General features: G+C 34.8%; 1 protein-coding gene across 1 annotated transcript in view; it reads left to right on the forward strand.

Moving 5' to 3' along the window:
* Nucleotides 1-26,176, forward strand: part of LOC120350798 (hemicentin-2-like) — a 228,886-nt gene that overhangs the window by 54,907 nt on the left and 147,803 nt on the right. Inside the window, exon 3 of the mRNA XM_039425661.1 lies at nt 6,349-6,578. Within this exon, the coding sequence (XP_039281595.1) occupies nt 6,349-6,578 (230 nt within the window). The remainder of the gene's footprint in view (nt 1-6,348; nt 6,579-26,176) is intronic.

Below are 26,176 nucleotides of genomic sequence, written 5' to 3' on the forward strand. Positions count from 1 at the left end.
ATATTGATGTTTTTGTAAAATGTAAGCTATTTTTCATTTCTATGATTTTGTATGCATATTTCAATTATTATTGTATTACTAATTGGAAGTATTTCCTAGTGATTTTGTATTTTGTATTTTTTATGAATAAAGTTTCTTTCCCTCTCCATTCATGTATGTTTTAATGGAATAGATAGGAGAATAGATACAATATAATTATATATAGAAGAGGTGATAGGATAGAGATAGGATTAAGAGAAAAAGAGAAAGTGGATGAGAATATAACAAAAGAGGTCAGAAAATGGAGAATTTAAGTAAAGAGTGTATTATTGAATAAATAAATGAATAAATTGGACTTGCAAAATTTGTGAATGACTTGAAAAAGAAACAAATCAAAACAAATCAAAATTGAGTTAAATTATGGAAATTTTCAATTTCATTATTTTATTCAAATCAAAATTGAGTTAAATTATGGAAATTTTCAATTTCATTATTTTATTAAATACGTTAAAAACCCTTTTATTCAATTCATTTGAAACTTTAAAACATAGACTTTTAAACAAACTTTGAAACTAGTTTAGGCCTACTTTGGCCATTTTCGAGTTTGAAATGGCTAGCAAGTTTAAATTTATATTCAAAATTGAAAATGTTCAAAGTAGGCCGAAAATATTTGGTTGAAATGTTTCAAAGTCAAAAATGTTTTAAATAAAAGGGTACTTCATGATTTGTTATTGTTTTAATAATTCCAATAAAGTAGCCCATACAATTGAAGTGATTCCATGAAAATTTCAAATTGAATTTTTCTCCACTTCATTGTTCAATAATTTTCCTGTTTATACTTTGTAAATAAATCATAAACAAATTTGCTATATTGGAAGGTATTCTGAAAGTATTCTATATTGGAAGTGGAAAATATGAAAGGTACAAGCGGGATGATATTGAGGCTTGGTGAGGGATAAGGATGTAGAATATAGAGGATTATGGATATAAAGAGAGAAAGTGGAGAGATCATCTTAAATTCTATACTCACTGAGTAGGAAACGAGCGTTTTTAATTAAACGCAAATCGTTACACACAGTGAATAGATTAGATTAGAATAGATCCCTGATACTTTGAAGACAGTGATTTTTCAATTTATTGAGTAGATACAGCTTTAATTAAAATTTGAATACCGATTTCAGACAATACATACTAGTAGAAATAGGATACACTAGTTTGTATAAGCAATTACAAAGCTTAGTATAAACTACAGTAAGACATGAGAGTGTATATGAGAGGGAAATACAAGTAAGTACAAATCTACACACTGAGGCATGAGACAGTAGATAGGATGCATGTTCTAAAATGAACAAGTACAAAGCTTAGAGCAAACAGAAGTAACACATGGAAGTGTATATGAGAGAGAGGAATATAATTGAATAGACTTGGAACGTTGTCAAAAATCCACTTTAATTAAATAAAAATTGAAAATTAATTTTTTACATGAGCATGCTTTCGTGTGTGCTCACACATCATCAGCTGTAAGTTACAGTTACACTGTACTTTACAAGTACTTTACAGTTACACTGTAAGTTACAGTTACACTGTACACTGAGAGAAAGAAGTACAAGTACAAATCTACAAGTGACTCATGGTACAGTAAATACTCGTAGAAATAGAATACATGAAATCGTATAAAACTTGGAATAAACAATAGTAACACGCAAGACTGTATAATATACAGTCTCATATTATGATTGATTGATTGATTGAGTACTTTATTTATGTAGATCACAATATATACTGGCTTATACTACAAAAGCTTACAATACAGCAAAATTATAGATGAATTCACATAATATAGACTAAGAAATAATTATTGAACTGTATTTCATATGAAAAAGAAATTTGTAATATAATAACTATAGATAGTTTTTATTTTTTTTCTCTGTATAGGGCTACTTGTAATATAAATATAAAGAAAATAAAAACTCAGTTTGAGATACTGAGATTTTTATTTTCTTTATATTTATAGATAATTATATTGTTATACATCTACATAAATTGGCGGAGCTTTGGACATATCAATGTCCATTCTTCGGAAAGAATATTAAAAATATCCTCCCCACTAACTCTCTACCAAATGAGAGAGAGAAATACAAGTACAAACAAGCACAGTGACATACGAAACAGTAAATACTAGTAGAAATACACACAAAAGAGACGGTGTTATTAATAGTACAAGTGGAAACCCAGTGAAAAGCCATTTCGCTATTTCGGCGCGCACTATCCTCTGCATTGATAAATAGGTCGAGTCTTTCTCCAAATGCTTCTCATGCTACTACTGCTGTTGCTGTTATCCACTTCATACTGGCAGCCTTGTTTGAATTGAAAGCATTCATGTTTTTCTATTAAGTATGATGACAGAGTACAGTGACTCTCACTAGAGCTGTCAACAGCATCTGTTCATAAAAGACTAGCCAGATACGTGGCCTATGATGAAAATCACTTTAAAGTGACAGTATTCTTCATCAAAAACATTATTGCTTCCCATGAGACAAACACTGACATTAGCCCAATTCGTGCCCTATGGTAGAATTCACCAGATTCTGTCAGAGTTCATGATGAGTTACACGGATGCTTTCTATTTAATAAATACTGACATTAGATTTGACATTGAACATTTTGATTTGGACATCTATATATATAAAAGCGAAATGGCACTCACTCACTCACTCACTCACTCGCATAACTAAAAATCTACCGGAACAAAAATGTTCAAATTTGGTAGGTATGTTCAGTTGGCCCTTTAGAGGCGCACTAAGAAATCTTTTGGCAATATTTCAACTCTAAGGGTTGTTTTTAAGGGTTTAAAGTTCGTCTTTTAGCATGTATATTTTACTTCTCCCAATCTCTTAATTAGAATTGAAATTTCCATATCATATGTTACTATAGAACTATAATCTAGATAGAGTACCTCTTCGAAACAGTTTTAACTGGCAACTAAATTAATAATTTTGTCAGGTTGGCATTAAGTTGAGTTGACTTTGTTAGGTTGGCACCAAGTTGAAGATTTAAATACATTTATCGCGAAAAAATTGATTGGGCACTGCTACTTCAATCCTGAGAATATTATATTACTAGCCGTCAGGCTCGCTTCGCTCGCCATATCCGTTTAGCCAGACGTTTAGTCTGGACCCCCGACTGGATTGTCCTAACACGATAAAAATGCAGGCGAGCGAAGCGAGCCTGCTAATCTCATTCTTGGACAATCCAGTCGGGGGTCCAGGGGGCGGAGCCCCCTGGCTAGACGGATATGGCGAGCGAAGCGAGCCTGACGGCTAGTAAAGTATAAATTGGAAATGGGACAGTTTTGGGCATGAGCCTGTTGTGCCTTTCCTCATGTTAATTGTTAAGTTTTTGTACACAATGTGATAATATTATTAGCCCGTTACTTGGCCTATGGTAGAATTCACTCAATACTGTCAGAATTCCTGATAGGTAACACTGAAGCTTCCCATTTGATCAATACTGACATTAGCCCGTTACTTGGCCTATGGTAAGTAGAGATAATAAGGGGATTCTGGCGCCACCAGCAATGAGCAGCCTAATTCAACCTAACCTAACCTAACCTCCTCCTCCTCCTCCTCCTCCTCCTCCACCTCCTCCTCCTCCACCTCCTCCTCCTCCTGGACCTAACCTAACCTCCTCCTCCTCCTCCTCCTCCTCCAGGAGGTTTGGTTAGGTTAGGTCCAGGAAGAGGAGGAGGAGGAGGAGGAGGAGGAGGAGGAGGAGGAGGATAGGTTAGGTTAGGTCCAGGAGGAGGAGGAGGTGGAGGAGGAGGAGGTTCGGTTAGGTTAGGTTAAATTAGGCTGCTCATTGCTGGTGGCGCCAGAATCCCCTTATTATCTCTACTATGGTAGAATTCACTCAATACTGTCAGAGTTCCTGATGAGTTACACGAATGCTTTCTATTTAATAAATACTGACATTAGCCCGTTACTTGGCCAATGGTAGGATTCACTATACTCTGTCAGCGTTTCTTAAGGGTAACGTAAATGCTTCCCATTTGATTAATGCTGTCATTGGGTGGTTAATCTCTAGTGCCAGTTGTCGACTAAATTTGAGAAAACGGCTGCATTTTGTTCCTGAATGTTCAGGAAGGGTGCAAGATTGTTAACGACTTACAGCCCGTAATATTTATCTATAAGGTTAGCAAAAAAAAAAAAAAAATAAAAAACAAGAATCGGAAAAGAAAAAACAGACTATTGCCTAAAACTTCTTCAATTTCCTAATTTAGTTTTAAATTGTCCAAATATTATAGGTTATGTCCATTCAAATTTCTACACCAAATCACAATCTAAAATATAAATTAGAATAAAACAAACAATTTTAAATTTGGATGGATTAATAATAAAAGTTTCTTAAAAACATGAAACAAACTATAAATTCACAAAATAAAGAATAAAAATACTTAAATTTTGAGCTAGAAAATATCACATTCACCATAGCTATATTATGTTGGTCTGATCTGGATGAAGCAGGATTCCCTGGATTCCCAACAGTAGTGACAGTGAACAGTGAAAATATAATTCCTATACGTTCTAATGGAATAATTCATACTAACTGAATAGGAATAGTTACACAATGAATAGTCGATTTAATTGTTTAACTATTAAATAACTGGGAATACTCTGAATATGAATAGATAAAATAATTATTGTATTATATTTATCTCGGGCCACTTCCGTGTATCGGATGGACACGTTAAGCCGTCGGTCCCGGCTGCCTAAAAAGTAGTCGTTAGGTCATGTCAGAGGCCCTGAAATTGATCAGTTGCGACCTGAAAACTCTGACACCAGACCTGAGCCAGCCAGGTCACTCTATATTATTATTATTATTATTGTATTAAATAGAAAGACTTAGAAATTGTCAAAAACCACAGATTTATTGATAGTTAGAAAGACCGGTTTAGGTTGTTACACCATTGTCAATCTCTGATAAACTGAATTTAACCGAAACCGGTCTTTCCAACTAACAATGAATCTGTGGTTTTTGGCAATTATTTCTTATTATTTTTATTCAATATGAATAATTACCACAATATCAAATTCTCAACTACACTAGTAGTTCTGTGAACAGTAGACCTCGCGCTCAGTTAGTTACATTGACCTATTGTTATGTTTTCTCAAAAATTAATAAATAATTAATCAATTAAAAATGTCTAGAAAAAATCCTAAATAAACATAGAGCTTTCTGTCCTATATCGTACCGTGACGTGTCGTCCCGGAATGTGAGTGTGAGTGCTGTTATCAGGTCTGGCTGCAGCTGTCTACAACGTTGATGGAAAGATACAATTTTCAAGATGTTCGATGTTTTTGAACGGGTAGTATTATAGTCAACTGTCTACTAACGTTAATGGAAAGATACATTTTCAAGATGTTCGATGTTTTTGAACGGGTAGTATTATAGTCCACTAGACAGCTGATTTATGATGAATAATTCTATAGTCTGATTTTTACGGTAATATTGGCGTATGAAGGAGGCTCTTTTATCTTTTATATTATCCTTGAAATGCAAAATTTCCAAAAACCTTGTATATACGTCGACGCGCAATTCAAAAAGGAACATACCTGTCAAATTTCATGAAAATCTATTACCGCGTTTCGCAGTAAATGCGCAACATAAAAACATATTATCAACATTTGAACATTATACATTTGAACATTAAGAGAAATGCCAAACCGTCGACTTGAATCTTAGACCTCACTTCGCTCGGTCAACAAGAAGTGAAAATAATTATACAAATTCCCATCCAGTCTGGCAGAGCGAGTATGTATAATCCCATCTGTACTTATGGGAATTATATTCTATCACTGTCACTGTGGTGTGACAACCCAGCTCTAATGTTGAGCTTGTTGACAATTACTATTTGAATCGATCGTGCTGGAAATGAACAATTCAAAACTTTATTCAGTTTGATTTTTTTGGAATAGGCACTTGAATCAAATTTCTTTACCGTAATTTTTCGTAATCCAAAATAATAGTGCATTACGCCGGACAGGATAACCGAGACGACTAAAGCATTGTATCTTCACTCTGCTAGCGCGGTCGTGGGTTCGAATCCTGTAGGTTGGAATAGGCGTTTCATGATCTCATCATCTCATCTCATTAACAAAAAGTTGATATGGGCTTTTGAGAAACTAAAACTGTTATACTCCAATCATGTTCATTGGATTACTGTTAGTTGTTTGTCATTCAATTCTTAGATTGGTCAGTATTTCATTTTTAGAATATTTACAATAATATCTCAGGATTGCTCAATAGTCAACTTTTGACTTTTTAATCAATAATCAATACTCGATTGATATAGTTCGAAATCGTTTGCAGTTTGGACGCGAGAGGCGACTCGAGCCAACAGACCACAGATTCTGGAGCGTCTCAACACTGGTCGGATGCGTCCACTTTTGGCAGCCGAGCTCACTTCGACAGTGATGAGCTCCCTATGGCTGCGCTGGCCATAGACGCCCTCAGGGACAGAGATGGCGGCGTCTACAGGTGTCGTGTCGACTTCAAGCGGTCACCCACTCGAAACTCTAGGGTCAACCTCACCGTTATCAGTGAGTAGACACAGCTTAACAGTTTTCATGATTAGAACTCTCCAAATATATTTTTTTCATAATTTATCCGTTATCATTTTTGTTTCTTTGTTATTGTATGATTAGAAGAAGAAGAAGAAGAAGAAGAAGAGAGAAGAAGAAGAAGAAGAAGAAGAAGAAGAAGAAGAAGAAGAAGAGGAAGGAGAAGAAGAAGAAGAAGAAGAAGAAGAAGAAGAAGAAGAAGAAGAAGAAGAAGAAGAAGAAGAAAAAGAAAAAGAAGAAGAAGAAGAAGAGGGAGGAGAAGACGGAGAAGAAGAATAATAACCAGGAGACCTGTTAGCAGGTTGTTATCTCCTGCCACCTATCAAATCAAATCAAATCATTTATTTCGCCATTTAAAAAACAATCACAAATAAAGAGTAAATCAAATATGATGAACAATAAATTTAAACAAAATACGGTAGTGAGGTAGAGTCAAGTTGACGATTAAATCAGATACAAGTGGGCGGAGCTTAAAGTTGAGTAAGCGGGCTTATTTAAAACGCTGTATCATGATTGGTCCATCGTTCTCATCTTGTTATTCGTCTGTCATCAACAATATTCCACTACTGTTCTACTTGCAACATAATGACGATCGTTTCCTACATGAGGAGAACAAGAAAAATGCAGTAATGCCATTGCAGATAAAATTAAAAACGAATGATGAAAATTTTTGAGAAAAATCTAAATACATTGGCGTTGAACTTTTTCAACTTTGCGCCGGTTGAATGCAAGCCAACTAGCGAGACAACCATGAATGCATGCGGCGATCCGGCGTTGCCTCACTTTCTGGGAACTCACTTGGGAATGTGCGGTCAGAACGCAGCCCGCCAATAGACGATCGGACATCTATTCGGTCTCTATTCACGGCCCCCGATACGTGACCAAGTTCTGAATAGCCAACTCTGTCTCCAGTGACTTATTATCAAACTGCATCACTATACAATACCTCCTCTGGTCCGCTGAGACTAGGAACCTGCGTGGTCTGGACTCTACTTGGCAATATTGTGATGTGATTTTTCGGATTTTCAATTTTTTTATTTAAATTTGTTGAATGAGGATACACACAGTTTTATTCTTGTCACATCCATATATTATTATATTAGACTAATCTTGTACACAGAACTGCAGTATCTTGTTGAAACCAACACCATTTTCAGCTGTAGTGTTGTGTGTCTTGTTCCAATTTTTTGTCTATGATTCTTCACGGAGATTTTTCCGGATCGAAATCGGGTTTCATCGGGTTAGAAAAGATTGAGAGCCGGAAAAACATTTTTGCCCGTGGTGCAAACGCTATTTTCCGCCACACACAAAAATAAGCAATATTATATATATATATATATATATATATATATATATATTGTGATGAATTTTTCAAATAGATCTCATGAAAAGAGAGAAAAATTGTGATTACCTTTTAAAATGAAGGAATTTGCTAAAGGAATAGTTAGCGACCGAGCGATAAAGCTTACTTATCAATAACTGTATATTAGATAAGAGTACCGTTCTGTACTGAATATTTTTCTAGGAAAATTATTCAATAAAATTATAATTATTTTGCGAATAAAGCACAAATTATTTATGAATCGCTCACTGATTTTGAGGTTACACTTTGTTTACTATCGATCAGATGTTTTTAAAACAGTTCGAACGCAGCTGACTGATTCAAAGCATTGTCAAATGTCATGCCGGTTTTCATGCAAGGTAAAATATCATTCCTGAAAATTATAAAACTATCCATAAAGGATCAAGAATTTCAAAATAAAAAATAAAATGTATGTATTATTGTTGAAATTATTTATTATTTAAGAAATTATATTATACGTCAGGTCTTATTGTAACTAAATAGGTCATAGCATGAAATTATATTATTGATAAAATGGCAGAAATTAATTGTAATAATCTCAAACCTAATAAAAATTGTACAAGAATATTAATTTATTAATAATTTAATTCAACTGAACCACATGGTAATTAAATCTCTATGGCAGGTCTAAGCCAATCACAGTGCATAGAAATAGCACCAAGAAGGTGATCGTTTGAAAGCAACACATGTTAATCTATTATCAGACACCAACCCTGCCTTATCAGTTACACTAGCACGTGTACATTGTATGAGAGGAACTATGTCTAGAAGATTAAGCAGTTTTAAGAATTACATAAATTAAATTATTATTGTAATTAAAGGAATTGTATTCTACTACTTGCCACTGACGTCATGTTTACGTCACAAGCGTTCTACCAATGGCAAATTTTTATGCAAATTATTACATTGAGATTCTGAGAAGCAAGGTCTAGCCTAAAAGCTTAGAGAAAAGAGCAGCACTTCCCTTTTGAAATCCTCACGTGCAGATCTCTTTTTATAGTTACCAAAGACCTATTTGTGAAAATTTCTTGTTCGATTTTAAATGTTCTATTTGTGAGCCGATATTTTAGGCCAATTTATTTGTTATTCGTAAATTTCTGTTCTCATCAATCGATAAATTTAAAAGCTTAAAGTAAATTATCCCTTAATTAATTCGGTGAAAGAGATATTTAAATTAAAATTCCCCACGTGCTGAAACCGAAGCCTGGATTGCCGCCGATCAAACGATTTTTTGATCTAAAGAAGAAAACCACGATTACCAAGGAATTTCACGTGAGTTATAAGTTATAAGGGGCCCCAATCTACGCTTCGAAAATATTTCAGTGCAGAAACATAAATTTTTTCTTCGTTAAATTATTGGCCACGCCGACAAGCGCTTTAGCATTTAAGAATCTAGAATTTACTCATATTTAATTTATAAGAATTTGTAGTTGATTAACTATCCTCCGCTGCCTGAACCACGACCCCGAGCAATTTTAAAAAAATATTTTCTATAATTCATTTTTCACTATTTTTTCAAACTGTTAAATTTTATCAATTGTAAAATTCTGTCGAATCATGCATGGTATCATGCAAGCACAAGAACATTTTTAACTCCTTTTGTTAATGCTAAATTATTATCAACCTGTAAATCAAATTCTGAATCTGCACTGTATGATTACATATTTTATTGTAATATATTTCAGTTTTGTTAATTCGCTTTCTGAGTTCGATTATTTCTTAAGCCTGTCAATTATTGTGTCTGATACGTTCTATATCATCAAGAACCGATCGAATACGATCATTGAAATAATTGAATTGAGCTGGATATTGGAACAGGTCTAAGTGGATGTAGCGAGTGGGGTCAGATCGAGATATTTATTCTTTGTCCTTACCTGCTCATACATCAGCTTTTATCTGTTACCTACCTCGACTTGGGAACGAATGCATCAATTGTACAGCAGTGGCAGCCATAGATCATATAAATTCCTACAATAGAGCTTAAAACCCGACAAGACTCTGTTCTCGAATATATTCTGAACGATATTTGGTTCAAATACCGTATTTTTAATCCTTCAGAACTTATTAGAGACGCAGTCCCGTAAATTAGCTACATCGGGATTTTTGCTCGACCTGTATGATTTTGTATGCTCATTCTTCACAGGTAATAATTTTAAGGTATCCGTCTTCAGTGTTTAGCGATCGCTACACTACTTATAAAAATTTCATCACAATACAATTTGTCATTAGAAGAATCAAGGGTGAGCGAGCGTTTAGGCCTCCCGCGATTCCGACAATTGTATTGAATCTTGTAGTGAATCAATCAGTCTGGTGTACACTCAGCGTCCACGCACGCAATTACAAAATTTATAGCCGCTACACCATTGACTCAGTACAAGATTCACCCTACATGTGTGAAGCCGTTAAAAAACGCTCTACATGATTTGGCGCCCAACAGTGATAGGCATTGAAGAGGTGGATAATCGACTACGAGGATTATTTAGTTGCTCAGTATACTATAGCGCTGACAACGGGAAAATTTGTGAAAAATTCATGGTTGTGAATTTCTTCGAATTTAGTATTAACTGTTCACTGTTATATAAAATAACAAGTCGTACCATACTCAATTTTTGAACAGAAAAGAAATTTATCGATTGATGAATTTTTAGAGAAAAAATCGAACTCAGAATTTTATTATTGTGTTATTCGAAAATTGGTCGTACTATAAGTCATAGGTATAAGAGATATCATAAGAAAGGTCATATTATTTGAAGAATATTAGGTCTATATTGAAACAATTTATAAATATTTACAGAAAAGAGGATTGAAGTTATTTACATTTTTAAAAGTTTTTAAAACATAAAGAGGGAAGTAAAATTAAATCACGGATATATTGCGGAATAATTCAAACAAAACACTGCCCCTTTTATATAAAATTGTGCAAAGAACACTAGCCTATATATTGAATTGCGGCAAGAAATTATAAAAGTAAGATATCTATAATAATAGTAATAATAAATTATAAGAGGCGTACCTTTGTCATCGCATTATCCATATTGTATCCTTTATGTTTATCATTTTATGTTAACGATATTGCTAATTTGATTCACTTCATCACGGAACATATTATTGAAGCACACTTTTGTATTCCTTCACTTCAACGAATTTTTTACACTATTTCAACTTGTGGTCATTCACTTATAATCGTTTCACATAACCTCACATGTTTGCGATCGTTTCACTGCACTTACATCGTTATACCATCCAATAAATTATGGAAGGTCCACACCGCATCCTGGAGGCCACGTCAGCGATTTCAGAGACGGAGGATGTCGCGCGGGATAAACGCCCATGCATTGCTGTTCCAGAGGTCCGGACGCCCGCATCTCATGTCATAGAACCATTGCCGCCAACCGAAGACCACACACCCACTCCTTCCGTGTTACAGATGAGTCTCATCCTGGAAGCATTGAACGATATGATCAAAGAAAGGAAACAACTGAACGAAGCAATAAACAATCTAAATAAAAAATACGACCAAACGAAGGAAGAATTAAAGGAAGACAATAAACAGTGGAGGGAAGAGATCAGACAGGCAAGGGAAGCCGACAAACAAGCAAGTGAACATGACACACATATGGAAGACCAACCTACCAAAAATATTAGGACTGAGATCGCACCGCACCCCGCAGAACGCCAGGAGGAAACGGACGACATCACCAGCCAAGCCGAAGACGTCATCCATGGCATTGAGGGACAGCCCATACCACCGTGCGCTGGACACCAGGAGTCCAAGGACGTTGCCCGCCGCGTAGAAGAGCAGCCCGGACCGCAGACCGCCCACATCACCGTCCATCCACCGAAGACAGCGCCTGCAACATACAAACCCAATACTCATGAAGATAACCCACAAAACAATAGAAGTAAAACAGAAACCCACAACAAATCAAAATCAAAACAAAAACCGAAAAACTATGAATCAAAACCACAAACAAGAAGAATTACAATACGTCCAAAAAGAAAACCAACTAGTAGAGTGCATTTACACCGCCGTCATGTTAGGCTGAAATCGTACATCAAATCTTTTACAAGCATGCATGATAGGAGAAAAATATTATTAGGAAGAACCTACAACCACCGCAGTCATGTCCGGTTAAAATCAAGCCGACTGTACACCAGCATGCAGAAAAGGAAAAGATTATTTGAAAAAACACACAAACACCACCGGCATGTAAGGTTTAAAGATATCAAACTGCATGTCACCGGCCGACAAAGAGGAAATACGTTTGTAAGAATTGATTTACACCACCGGCACATTCGTTTTAAGCCAAGTTTGGTAAAACGGATAGTCACAAATTGGAATTGGACCTTGAATAACACAGAAATCAAATTTAGATGGGGGCTTAAGGAAGAAATAATTTTTCAATCAACTAGAAACTACATTTGTGGAATACACCAATAATCAAACACTTCATAATCACAGCCTACCCACCGAATCACATCTTTGCATACTAGCATCTTTTACTGCAGCCTAATCAACATAACCTTAACTTCGCCGTATCTCAGCTAATAAGGAAACATTATAAATCCACATCAAATGAAGAAATTATTATCAACTCTGAGTCAAGAAATTAAAACTGAAAACAACTTTAAGAATTTACCAACCTGATCCGCCTCGTGTTACAATCATCACAGAAACAATCGCCTGGTACAAGCCGCCCAACTGGAAAACAAAAACAAAAATTGTATTATCCACAGAAAATAATTATAAATTATAAATCAGATGAAGTTAGTAGTGAATAGGAAGAAAGAAAATAAACAAAGTTTATTTGAAAAAATGCGTAAATATAACCTCGAAATACAGAATCGATCAAGAAATCTATTCAGAACCAAAGCCTGTTCGATAATTTTCTTCGTCACTCCAGCCAATGTGTGCGAAATCACAGAATAAATCATTATGAATCAAAGCAATATCGTTATTTAATTATTGTAACCTGTTATTTAATGTGGAATTATAAGTAAAAAACGCAACCAAAAATATATATTTATGTTAATTTGCACGAAATGCGCATGTTCTGTGTTATATGAATGTATCTCTAAAAAACTCCAAAGAAAATGAAATTCTTACCTTCAAATGTGAAATTTATTACTGTTGCATCAAAAGATCATGAATTGTAATTCAAATTGATAAATGTAATCTTAAAGACTTAATATTTGTAACCAACATTGATAAAAATCAAGAAAGCCATTTCAAGTGTAACCCTGTTTATACGCAACGTACTAAGCGCAAATAAGAAATTGCTCGAGTCAAACGGTAGACGATTGTCAAGTCACCGAAGTAAAATCACACTCTCACCCAATTTATGTAAAAGCCAAACCAAAGAGTCGAAACCTGTAATAACTATGAAAAAATGATGAAAGTCTATATTTGTTGCAAATACTGTTCAAATCTTAAGAAGTAATATGTGAAATTTTGTATATTTGTTATAGTTATGGGTCTGCTCATAAGCCACCCATGAATGGAAGTTGTGGAGTTGTTTTTAATGAAGGATCCTAAGAGACCTCATTAATTATTGTATTTCGATTGTATCCAATGGAAGGAACAATCAATTATTTATTTTCTCGTAGCCAAAAGTGCACGATATATTGTTTTTAGTGTTAAGTGTTGAGTTTTCGTAGAAGTAAGGAGATGAAATAGTGTATTCATCACAATATCGGATTTTTCAAATAGTCATTGTTTCGACTCGTCTCCCAATTACCTATTTAAAATATCCTGGGGGCTTTTGTGTGATGAATTTTTCAAATAGATCTCATGAAAAGAGAGAAAAATTGTGATTACCTTTTAAAATGAAGGAATTTGCTAAAGGAATAGTTAGCGACCGAGCGATAAAGCTTACTTATCAATAACTGTATATTAGATAAGAGTACCGTTCTGTACTGAATATTTTTCTAGGAAAATTATTCAATAAAATTATAATTATTTTGCGAATAAAGCACAAATTATTTATGAATCGCTCACTGATTTTGAGGTTACACTTTGTTTACTATCGATCAGATGTTTTTAAAACAGTTCGAACGCAGCTGACTGATTCAAAGCATTGTCAAATGTCATGCCGGTTTTCATGCAAGGTAAAATATCATTCCTGAAAATTATAAAACTATCCATAAAGGATCAAGAATTTCAAAATAAAAAATAAAATGTATGTATTATTGTTGAAATTATTTATTATTAAGAAATTATATTATACGTCAGGTCTTATTGTAACTAAATAGGTCATAGCATGAAATTATATTATTGATAAAATGGCAGAAATTAATTGTAATAATCTCAAACCTAATAAAAATTGTACAAGAATATTAATTTATTAATAATTAATTCAACTGAACCACATGGTAATTAAATCTCTATGCAGGTCTAAGCCAATCACAGTGCATAGAAATAGCACCAAGAAGGTGATCGTTTGAAAGCAACACATGTTAATCTATTATCAGACACCAACCCTGCCTTATCAGTTACACTAGCACGTGTACATTGTATGAGAGGAACTATGTCTAGAAGATTAAGCAGTTTTAAGAATTACATAAATTAAATATTATTGTAATTAAAGGAATTGTATTCTACTACTTGCCACTGACGTCATGTTTACGTCACAAGCGTTCTACCAATGGCAAATTTTTATGCAAATTATTACATTGAGATTCTGAGAAGCAAGGTCTAGCCTAAAAGCTTAGAGAAAAGAGCAGCACTTCCCTTTTGAAATCCTCACCGTGCAGATCTCTTTTTATAGTTACCAAAGACCTATTTGTGAAAATTTCTTGTTCGATTTTAAATGTTCTATTTGTGAGCCGATATTTTAGGCCAATTTATTTGTTATTTGTAAATTTCTGTTCTCATCAATCGATAAATTTAAAAGCTTAAAGTAAATTATCCCTTAATTAATTCGGTGAAAGAGATATTTAAATTAAAATTCCCCACGTGCTGAAACCGAAGCCTGGATTGCCGCCGATCAAACGATTTTTTGATCTAAAGAAGAAAACCACGATTACCAAGGAATTTCACATGAGTTATAAGTTATAAGGGGCCCCAATCTACGCTTCGAAAAATATTTCAGTGCAGAAACATAAATTTTTCTTCGTTAAATTATTGGCCACGCCGACAAGCGCTTTAGCATTTAAGAATCTAGAATTTACTCATATTTAATTATAAGAATTTGTAGTTGATTAACTATCCTCCGCTGCCTGAACCACGACCCCGAGCAATTTTAAAAAAATATTTTCTATAATTCATTTTTCACTATTTTTTCAAACTGTTAAATTTTATCAATTGTAAAATTCTGTCGAATCATGCATGGTATCATGCAAGCACAAGAACATTTTTAACTCCTTTTGTTAATGCTAAATTATTATCAACCTGTAAATCAAATTCTGAATCTGCACTGTATGATTACATATTTTATTGTAATATATTTCAGTTTTGTTAATTCGCTTTCTGAGTTCGATTATTTCTTAAGCCTGTCAATTATTGTGTCTGATACGTTCTATATCATCAAGAACCGATCGAATACGATCATTGAAATAATTGAATTGAGCTGGATATTGGAACAGGTCTAAGTGGATGTAGCGAGTGGGGTCAGATCGAGATATTTATTCTTTGTCCTTACCTGCTCATACATCAGCTTTTATCTGTTACCTACCTCGACTTGGGAACGAATGCATCAATTGTACAGCAGTGGCAGCCATAGATCATATAAATTCCTACAATAGAGCTTAAAACCCGACAAGACTCTGTTCTCGAAATATATTCTGAACGATATTTGGTTCAAATACCGTATTTTTAATCCTTCAGAACTTATTAGAGACGCAGTCCCGTAAATTAGCTACATCGGGATTTTTGCTCGACCTGTATGATTTTGTATGCTCATTCTTCACAGGTAATAATTTTAAGGTATCCGTCTTCAGTGTTTAGCGATCGCTACACTACTTATAAAAATTTCATCACAATACAATTGTCATTAGAAGAATCAAGGGTGAGCGAGCGTTTAGGCCTCCCGCGATTCCGACAATTGTATTGAATCTTGTAGTGAATCAATCAGTCTGGTGTACACTCAGCGTCCACGCACGCAATTACAAAATTTATAGCCGCTACACCATTGACTCAGTACAAGATTCACCCTACATGTGTGAAGCCGTTAAAAAACGCTCTACAATATATATATATATTATCATATATATAAATATATATATATATATATGAGAATAGTTGTTTACTAAGCACTTCCGAAAGCAGAAGTGGAAGGTGAGAGCTCTAGCAAATCTGAAGTAATCTGAATATTAGGAAATTGTCCAAGTATTTTTATTTCTTATTCTGATTTGTCTAAATAACCTAAAAGATGATGTTCAATTATGTGGGAGGTTGAGTTTATACTTTTTTATTCTTTCAAATGATAAGATGATATTATTATAAATGTTCTAATTATTGAATAATGAACACAAATAATGAAAAGTTTTTTGATCAGCTGTTTTTTAATCAACTTTCTTAGTTCCATGTTAGCGGCTGGAAAGGATACTCTTTCCGGCCTAGGCCGGAAAGAAACCTGTTCTGACGTCAGACGAGAGTCGTCTACAAACAATGTCTTTCAGATCTACGTAGGGACTGGAAAACAGCTGCTTTCTGTGCAGTGTGGCGAAAAAAATTAATAAATGCAGAGGAATAAAAGAAAGAATGAGAAAGGCTAAAAGAGAGGAGAAGAGAAAAAAGTATTGGAGGGAACAGAAAATATCAAGAAGATTGATTGATTGAAGAGAGTAGAAGAGAAGAGGAGCGATAAAGACAAAAATAAAGAGGAGAAGAGAGGTCAGCAAAAAGGAGTTGGAAAAGCAGTGAGGTAGATGCATTAGACGAGAAAACCAGTGGAAATCACTTAGGACATCGATTTGGAGCAGCATGGTCATTTGAGCGGTACGTTGTATGTTCAAACTCCATCACAAGATGAAAAACCACTGACCGTGGGCTGATACTACTTATACGGCAACATTACATCCCCCACCCTTCATTCCCTGAGAGCTGGCGAATCCGAATTGAATTGATTTTCGATGACAATCTGGGAATCATTATGGTGGTCGATTCCTATCATTGGATTCAAGCTTTAAATCGCCTGTCATGAATATGAATCGGCTATATGTGATTGTCTCTATGGATTGTATTTTTCGAAATCGGCATTGAATGTGACTTGAAATTACTGGTATGTAGTTCTGATGCACTGAACTGCACTCTAATGAGAGGATAATAAAATTACTAGTATTTCCGTGAACAGTAGACCTCACGCAGTATTCCACCTCTATGCATACCTCTTCAAGGTATTCGATTGAAACTATAGACCTTATACAAATACAGTAATAGACTGGCTTCTCCACACATCTGTGTAATCACTTGTCAGCTGATTTATGATGAATAATTCTATAGTCTGATTTTTACTCTAATATAAATTGGCGTATGAAGGAGGCTCCTTTTTCCTTTTATATTATCCTTGAAATGCAAAATTTCCAAAAACCTTGTATATACGTCGATGCGCAATTTAAAAAGGAACATACCTATTAAATTTCATGGAAATCCATTACCGCGTTTCGCCGTAAATGCGCAACATATAAACATTTGAACATTGAGACATTATTTAAACATTTCAACATTTAAACATTAAGAGAAATGCCAGACCGTCGACTTGAATTTTAGACCTCATTTCGCTCGGTCAATTACATTGATAGGAGGGAATCCTTCATTGAAAATAAAAAAATCATTGAAGATTGACAAGCTGTCTACTTACTGATCACCTTCTTTTTCTCCTTCTTCTTCAATTTCTTCTCCTCTTCTTGCAACAATCAGAGGAAGAGAATGTATATTTAACCTAGCACTTGCCGCTATCTAGTGGCCGAATCTGAAAACACACTTTCAGAACTGTCGATCAATCTGGAGAGAATAGTGGGAGATTGGAGGCGTGTCCTAGTAGGTGTGGAAGTACGAAGCTTGCTTGTGATTGGTCCGTCATATAGATGTTTGGAACAATTAGTGTCATCAATGAAAAAATGATTTTGAGTAGCTTAACTCAGATGATTCCTTGTATTTCACTTCGTCAACTCATTTCTCTTCATCTCCTCTTCCACCTCCTTTTTTCTTCTTGTCCTTTTTCCTGAATATTCTTCTACTTTTCCTTTCTCTTCTTCTATGTTCTAAAATCCTCACCAAAAGTTCAAACTACACAGCTCTGTGTAAAAAAAATACAGTTATACCGAAATTTTGCCATCAATCCACAACATATTATTGTCTCAAACCATTAGAAAATTCTTCAGTCTACAAGTTCAATTCATTCAATTTTTCAAAACCTACACAACGTTCATGAAAGTACTACAGGCTCAAGCCTTGAACGGTTTCAATTCTACATCTTTATATGGTTCATCAATAATATTAATGTTCTTTCTTTCCAATATTTTCAACGCTAGATATAAATTTCTGAATCATGATCAGTCTCAGTACTCACCCATAAGCCAGGATATAACACGTTCGTGATAAACCATAAATGGAACACAACAAATTTATACAACACTTTATTTTTCTCATTTTGTATAGTTCAACCATAGAGAAACGATAGCATAAGTAGATATTCCAAGGTATAGGGCGTTTATGTCGCAACTTTTACTGTTATCCCAAGCTGATAGTTCACGTAGTTCTTTCCTATGCAGCTGTGTGACGCTGGTAGTCTCTCAAATTGTGCCGTTCATACACTGTCACCCCAACAAAACAGTAAAAATTGACAATAATCGACAGTAATCAGCTTGAGATAGCAGTAAAAGTTGCGACATAAATTCCCTATACCATGGGATATCTACTTACGCTATTGTTTCTCTATGGTTCAACTAAGGACCACAGTAATCCACCATTAACCATTATCTTTAACACAATCATTATTACTATTATTATTTACGTTGGTCTACCGCTTTTTATTTATTTATTCATTTATTAATAATCATTACATTACATCAATTTTGGGAATAATCCCATTTGACAGGTAACTTGTCAGTACTAAAATACTAATCCTAATACTATAATATACATACAATCAAAATAATAAAATATTTATTCAGGTATAAAGTGTCAAGTATCTTTAAGGATGGTAATGATATATATCATATATAAAAAAATCAATTTTCTTGTGAATAAAATTCTGAGATTGCGTATAGGCTTTTCTCTAATAACATTTTTTTGACTGCCTGTTTGAATAAAATGACTGATTCAATGTTTCGAATGTCTGTTGGCAGCCTATTATAGAGTCTCATTCCTGAATAAAATGGAGTTTTTTCAAAAGCTACATTTCTATGGATTGGAAATGCAATAATATTTCTATTTCGAGTATTATATTTATGATTATCTGTACAAAATTGGAACTTATTGATATTTACTTTAACAAAAACTACTAGCTGGTAAATGTAAATGGAAGGAAGTGTGAGTATGTTAAGGTCTTTGAAAAATGCTTTACATGAGTCACTTGATCCCAGTCTACAGATGACTCTCAGTATCTTTTTCTGCATGATGAAGATTCTACGGCTGTCTACAGAATTACCCCAGAATATTGTGCCGTAGCTCAAGTGGGAGTAAACATATGCATAATAGACGGTCAATAATGTGTTTCTGTCGAGTGAGTTGGAAATTCGCTCCAATACTTTCGCCTCCAATACTCTTTCATCCTCTTACTCCGAGTGATTCGTATTTCTAACGACTAAGTTCCAATTCTGTGTTCTTCTGAGAAAACAATTAGCTGATTCCGTAGCCCTGCTCTGATCAGTAGTAAATGTGCCTGTGTTATATTTGATTTTTGCATATCCTTCTTCGGGCCGTTTGCACAGTGAAAGCTTAAACTGAATTCAATCAGCTGGTGGTTTAAACTCGAAATGAACCCCATTATAACGAACTAGACTTGATATGGATTTAATCCAGTATGAAATTAAATTTAGTTTAATCTGGTACTATGCAAACGGCACTTAGACTCTATAAACCAGTTCAATTTTTTTGGATCTCCCACTTATTTTCTCTAATCTATATTATTATACAATTTGAGAGCAAAAATGAGGTAGAATAATCACGTGAGTTAAGTTAGGTTCTATGGTATTTCCGTTCATAGTGTTGATTGACGTTACCATGCTCTGACATGTATATAAAGTGAAGCACTTATAGATGGAATTAAATAGAGAATGCATTTATTCAAATGCTAATTAATATATAACTATTATTTAACGAAAATCCTAAATAAATGCTGCAAATCACCCCGGAGACTTCTGCTACTGCATACATTGACAACAGGGTTAACAGCTAGATGGAAATTCGATGAGAACTACTATCCAAAAATTAGTTGCCAGCCCGGGAATCGAACCCGGAACCTCCCAATTGCCAGTCGGGTAAGAGTAAGCATTCCTGACTGGCATTTATAATAGTTAAAGTGAAGCACACAAGTGACAATGTACCTACCTACAAAATTCTTGTGACGTATTTTTTCAGGGTTACACAATATCCCCTATTCCTATACTTCCACCTCCAACCGAACCTACACATATCTCATAGTATGAACTCTATCACAACGAGTCTCCATACAAGAGTCTCATAGTAGTCTACAGTGGAATTCACTCAAAAACAGTCAGAATTCCCTATTAAAAGCATCAATGTTCCACATTCAACCAATTTTAGCCGTCCGAAATGAACCTCACTGTATAGAGACCTCAACTCTTTCAAAGCCTCTATTTGAGCTACATGTACAGTGAACTCCCAAATTTTATTTTTGGCAATGAACGGGCTTTCAAAATAGACTTGTTTAGTGAGGGTTAGGATGATATGAAGTTGGCATGTATAGTAGATAATTTTTCGTGGCCTGTACAGTAAATAACTTTCTGTGACCTGTACAGTCAATAATTCTTTGTGGCCTGTACAGTCATGTCGAGTGAATAATATTCGAGGATGGTGTCCCCTCATAAAAATTGTGTACATATACACAAAAACTACACACAACTCGAGCCGAAATAGAGACGACAAAGCTATAAAAACGGAGACCCGTATCAGGAACTTGAATGCATAAAAAGTGCGCTGGTTTTGGGGTTGAGTTTGGATCGGCTTTAGTGTTTGGGTTAGAATCGGATGACGAATTTATCAATTGGCCCAGGTGTCAGTTGGGATGGCGGGTGCGCGCTCACTCGCGTACGCAAACTGTGACGCGAATCCGCCCTATAAAACCGGTGGCGGTTATATTGGCATAACAAAACTCACCTTCGTGACATTTCCACATCATATCATTCAGATGTCAGATCGTTGGGTCGTCATAGCCGTGGGGGTTTCAGGCTTTTACACTTGGTGTATTGAACACGCCTTTCACTCTTTATTCTCACTCTGCAATCAATTACAGTATCACGGTATTAATTAAACATAATTATCTATATGAAAGTATCAAGAAGTAGTTTATCCATAGATTGAACAGTTTGGAAATTATTGTTATTGTAATTACTGTGAGAGATGAGTACATAAAGCCACTAAGACTAGAATATTCTATCATGAGTTGGAATCCTTCCTATCCTTCTGTACCTAACTAAATTCATGGATTTGATATTGAGCTTATATCAAAAATCTGGTGTGGCGCACTCACACAACTTTCCTTACCGTTATGAAAATTGATCAACGCTAGTGTAAACGAGCATCTCAAGTCAAAGATCTGAGCCAGCTGGTGACAGGTCAATAACGCTGGATACACACGAGATCTGCTATCTCTTCATAGTGAATGATTTAATAGAATCAACAGTTGCCAACAGTTTGCAATTATTCAATAATTACATTTTCTCAAATTTCAAGCTTATTTCCAATTTTAGGTGAAAATGTTACTGGTCATTAATTGAAGAGATGTCCATGCTCAATCGTTTCCACTAGAAATTTTTCGTTCAAATTATATCTGAGACCTGACAATTGGAAATCTAAAATTAATTTTTGCATAGATGGGGCGGAGCTCCTGAAATTTTTACAGATATGGGACTTGTGGCAGTTGATAGAGCTTATCAATGACTATTTTAGGTATAAATTTGATCAAAATCGTTGGAGCCATTTTCGAGAAAATCGCGAAAACCCCTTTTTTGACAACATTTTCGCCATTTTAGCCGCCATCTTGAATCGCATTCGTTCGAAATTGTTCGAGTCGAATCCTTATAGTGTAAGGACCTTAAGTTCCAAATTTCAAGTCATTCCGTTAATTGGGAGATGAGATATCGTGTACACAGACGCACTGAATACACTCATACACACACACACACACACACACACACACACACACACACACACACACACACACACACACACACACACACACACACACACATACAGACCAATACCCAAAAACCACTTTTTTGGACTCGGGGGACCTTGAAACGTATAGAAATTTAGAAATTGGGGTACCTTAATTTTTTTTCGGAAAGCAATACTTTAGGGCAAGGAAAGTAATAGGGCAAGGAAAGTAAAAATAGTGGAATAATACTGAAGTATTAGCAAATACGTTCGTCAATGTGTAAGCAAGATGTGACACTTTCTTTGTTGACAATTATTTGAAGTTGACAATCAATTGGTACGTTCGGTTAATATTGATTTCACTATTCAAAAGGTAAAATATAAATATATAAACAAACACAATATTGAAATGAAATAAATAGGGAAGTTACTCGCTTGCTGCTAATGATTCAATCTTTGTAGTTATGAAAATTTAAAAAAAGATCTTATCCAGTAAACGCCTGCCTTTCGAAGATGGCTTCCCCTTTGGCATTCACTGGTTGAAACGCGATTTTACAGTTAGTATTGAAAAACAAAATTAACTGAACCAATGAATAGGTTCAGAACCTGTCTCCCTTGATAATACAATTATTTATATTTTAAACTGCCCGATCTGTGACAGAATAAATGTATTATAAAACGAAACAAGTCCATCCTTTTTTACTAGATAAGCCGGGCTTTACTCACAGTCCTAACGAACGAGCTCTCCCCCAAAAAATAAATTTCGGGTATTAATATAAACTCAGTCAATGCCCAACATGAAAGCCATCTCGAGTACATATTTCTATCTATCGCACAAGCACACGTTTGTTATTAAAAATAGAAAGATGCTAACGTTAATATCGACAACAAATTAAATAAACAATCTTTCTGTCAATGACAAAAATCTGGTGTGGCGCACTCACACAACTTTCCTTGACGTTATGAGAATTGATCACCTGACGCTAGTGTTCCCGCGCATCTCAAGTCTACTATTAAAAGATTTGAGCCAGCTGGTGACAGGGCAATAACGCTGGAGACACACGAGGTCATTTGATAGAATCAACTGTTGTCAAAAGTTTGCAATTGGATAATCACATTTTCTTGAATTTCGAGCTTATTTTCAATTTCAGGTGAAAATGTTACAAGACATTAATTGTAGAGATTCTCATGCTCAATCTTTTCCACTCTAAGTTTTCGTTTGAATTGTATATGAAGCCTGATAATTGAGAATCTAAAATCAAATTTTGCATAGATGGGTCGGAGCTCCTGAAATATTTAAAAATATGGGACTTGTGGCAGTTGATAGAGCTTATCGATGACTATTTTAAGTATAACTGATCAAAATCGTTGGAGCCGTTTTCGAGGAAATCGTGAAAAACCCTGTTTTTGACAACATTCTCGCTATTTTAGCCGCCATCTTGAATTGCATTTGATCGAAATTGTTCGTGTCGGATCCTTATAATGTAAGGACCTCACGTTCCAAATTTCAAGTCATTCCGTTAATTGGGAGATGAGATATCGTGTATACAGACGCACATACACTCATACACACACACATACGACCAATGTCTAAAAAACACTTTTTTGGACTCAGGGGACCTTGAAACGTATAGCAATTAAGAAATTGGGGTACCTTAATTTTTTTCGGAAAGCAATACCACAGAGGAAAGAAACACTTTATGCTTATTCCGTGGCAATACTTTCCTCACCAATGGTAATAGGGCAAGGAAAGTAAAAATGATTGTTCAAAGACAAAATACTGTTCATTGAACTTTTAATTCAAAAGCACTAAAATCCTGATCAATATGAAATAAATAATATAATTAATATATATGTCCCATATGACCAGGTGATAATAATGTCGAGTCAATTTTGTCTACAAAACAAGAGACTCTCGTCATTCCAAGAACATTTTTGTTCAAGAGATGCTGAGAGCGAGAAAGATGTTCCGAAATAACAAACTGTCTTTCTCTCTCAACTGTAAATTTTGAAAACTAATAGTAATTCAGTAATCATCTGTACTGTAATTAATTTTTGCACAGAATAATCGCTATATGATTAACATGAGCTATCTGGAATATTTATTTATTTAATCATCAGAATTACACAACTTATAGAAAAGTACCACAGGCTTATAAGCCCAAAACGGTTCCAATTCTAATTTATACAACAGTCCAAATGTAGCTAGGTTATGTGTCACTTAACTCATTTCATGCAAATAAGCAAGTTGAATAGAAGATACAAATCCAGAAAGTACAGATTGTAATATAGAATATTACATGGATATAGAGTTGAATGTAGGCCTAATTCAAAATCACTTTCCATACTCTCTGGTCGAATTGAATGCTGGAAATTCCACCAATCAGTTCGTCTGTCAATGAGAGAATAGGATTGATCATATCAAAACATATTCTGGAAAATCAACCTCCCAGCTTCTGTATCAATGAGGAAGTTGAACGATATATCCCTAATTATAATAATTATAGCCCATTCATTGCTCATACATCATACTTCATTCCTACGTATTCTGTCAACATAATAATTATCGTTACTGCTTCACAATTATTATTCATTCCAAGTTTGTAATTACTCGTGACAATTGTTCATTATTGTGTTGCTATGAAGATTTGCTAATTGAGCGGTTCACAATATTATTATTCATACCAAATTTGTAAATACTCGTGACAATGGTTCATTATTGTGTTGCTATGAAAATTTGCTAATTGAACGGTTCACAATTATTATTATTCACGTCAAATTTGTAAATACTTGCGACAATTGCTCATTGTTGGGAAAATTGCTGATTGTACAACTCTATCCATCAATTACTGCTTCCACTCAATATACGAGTGTAACTTTATTTGAAAGTTTGTTGAAATGATCCATTCAAAATAGGAGCACATTATTCAATGAGTTTTATTAATGAGGAATGTTTAGAAATCGAGAATTTGTCGACAATAACCGGACTGTACTACACAGAGCAATTATTTGATTGGATTTTCCCAGCGGCCTATTGTTTCATAAAACAACACTACTTATTCAACACATGCAATATTATTTGTTTGTGTTTTCCATAATGTAGGCTTATTGTTCCACGATACGGGAATATTTTGCAGGGTACATTGGTGTGTTTTCAAACGTGAATATTAGTTTGTTCTTCTCATATCAGCAATACGCAGATTTATATGCACAATTATTTCCGATTCGACGCTTGCCTAACAAGTAAGCCTAACAAGTAGTGAACTGAATTCAATGTTTGTTCCGCTATGGAATGGAGCTCTCTATTTTCGTAAATGCCTTGGGTTCATTATTTGGAATATTGTGTAATTAAATCATTATTTGAATGGATGACACTGTATCGTAATGATCAATTGGAAATTATTCTGAGCTGACTATTTCCAATGGAAACTGATGAAAGGAAACCTAGAATAAGTAGGCCTATTGGTCTGCTAATTTGAAAGCTGTAATTATGGAAGAAACTTCTTGGGATATGAGGGATTGAAATTTATTGGTGACAACAAGTTTCTTATCATCCATATGACAAGAGAACTATGATAGAGTGAAATAAATATTGTGATCAAAGTATTTTTTCCTTTTTCCTTCGTCCTGGTACTCATCGCAGAAGAAGGAAGTTTATTACAGAAAATAAAATAATAATGATACTGAGGGTGATGCCCACATAAGCTCTTAGGCTTGTGCGTGGGAAATGAGTGAGAGGGATGATGATAAAAAGTGAATTCGTGTGGCTTTTGTTGGTGGGGAGTCCCTTGTGGGAAGGTCCCAGCGCCTGAATATATTATAATTTAAGCCGTCAATAGGCCATACGACTGTCATATTTCAGCCGGGACCAACAATTTAAGGTGCTCATCAGGGATGATGATGAGAGATGCGACAACTACTTTTTAGGTGATC

The sequence above is a fragment of the Nilaparvata lugens genome, chromosome 4 (assembly GCF_014356525.2).
Source record: "Nilaparvata lugens isolate BPH chromosome 4, ASM1435652v1, whole genome shotgun sequence".
Taxonomy (NCBI): Eukaryota; Metazoa; Arthropoda; class Insecta; order Hemiptera; family Delphacidae; genus Nilaparvata; species Nilaparvata lugens.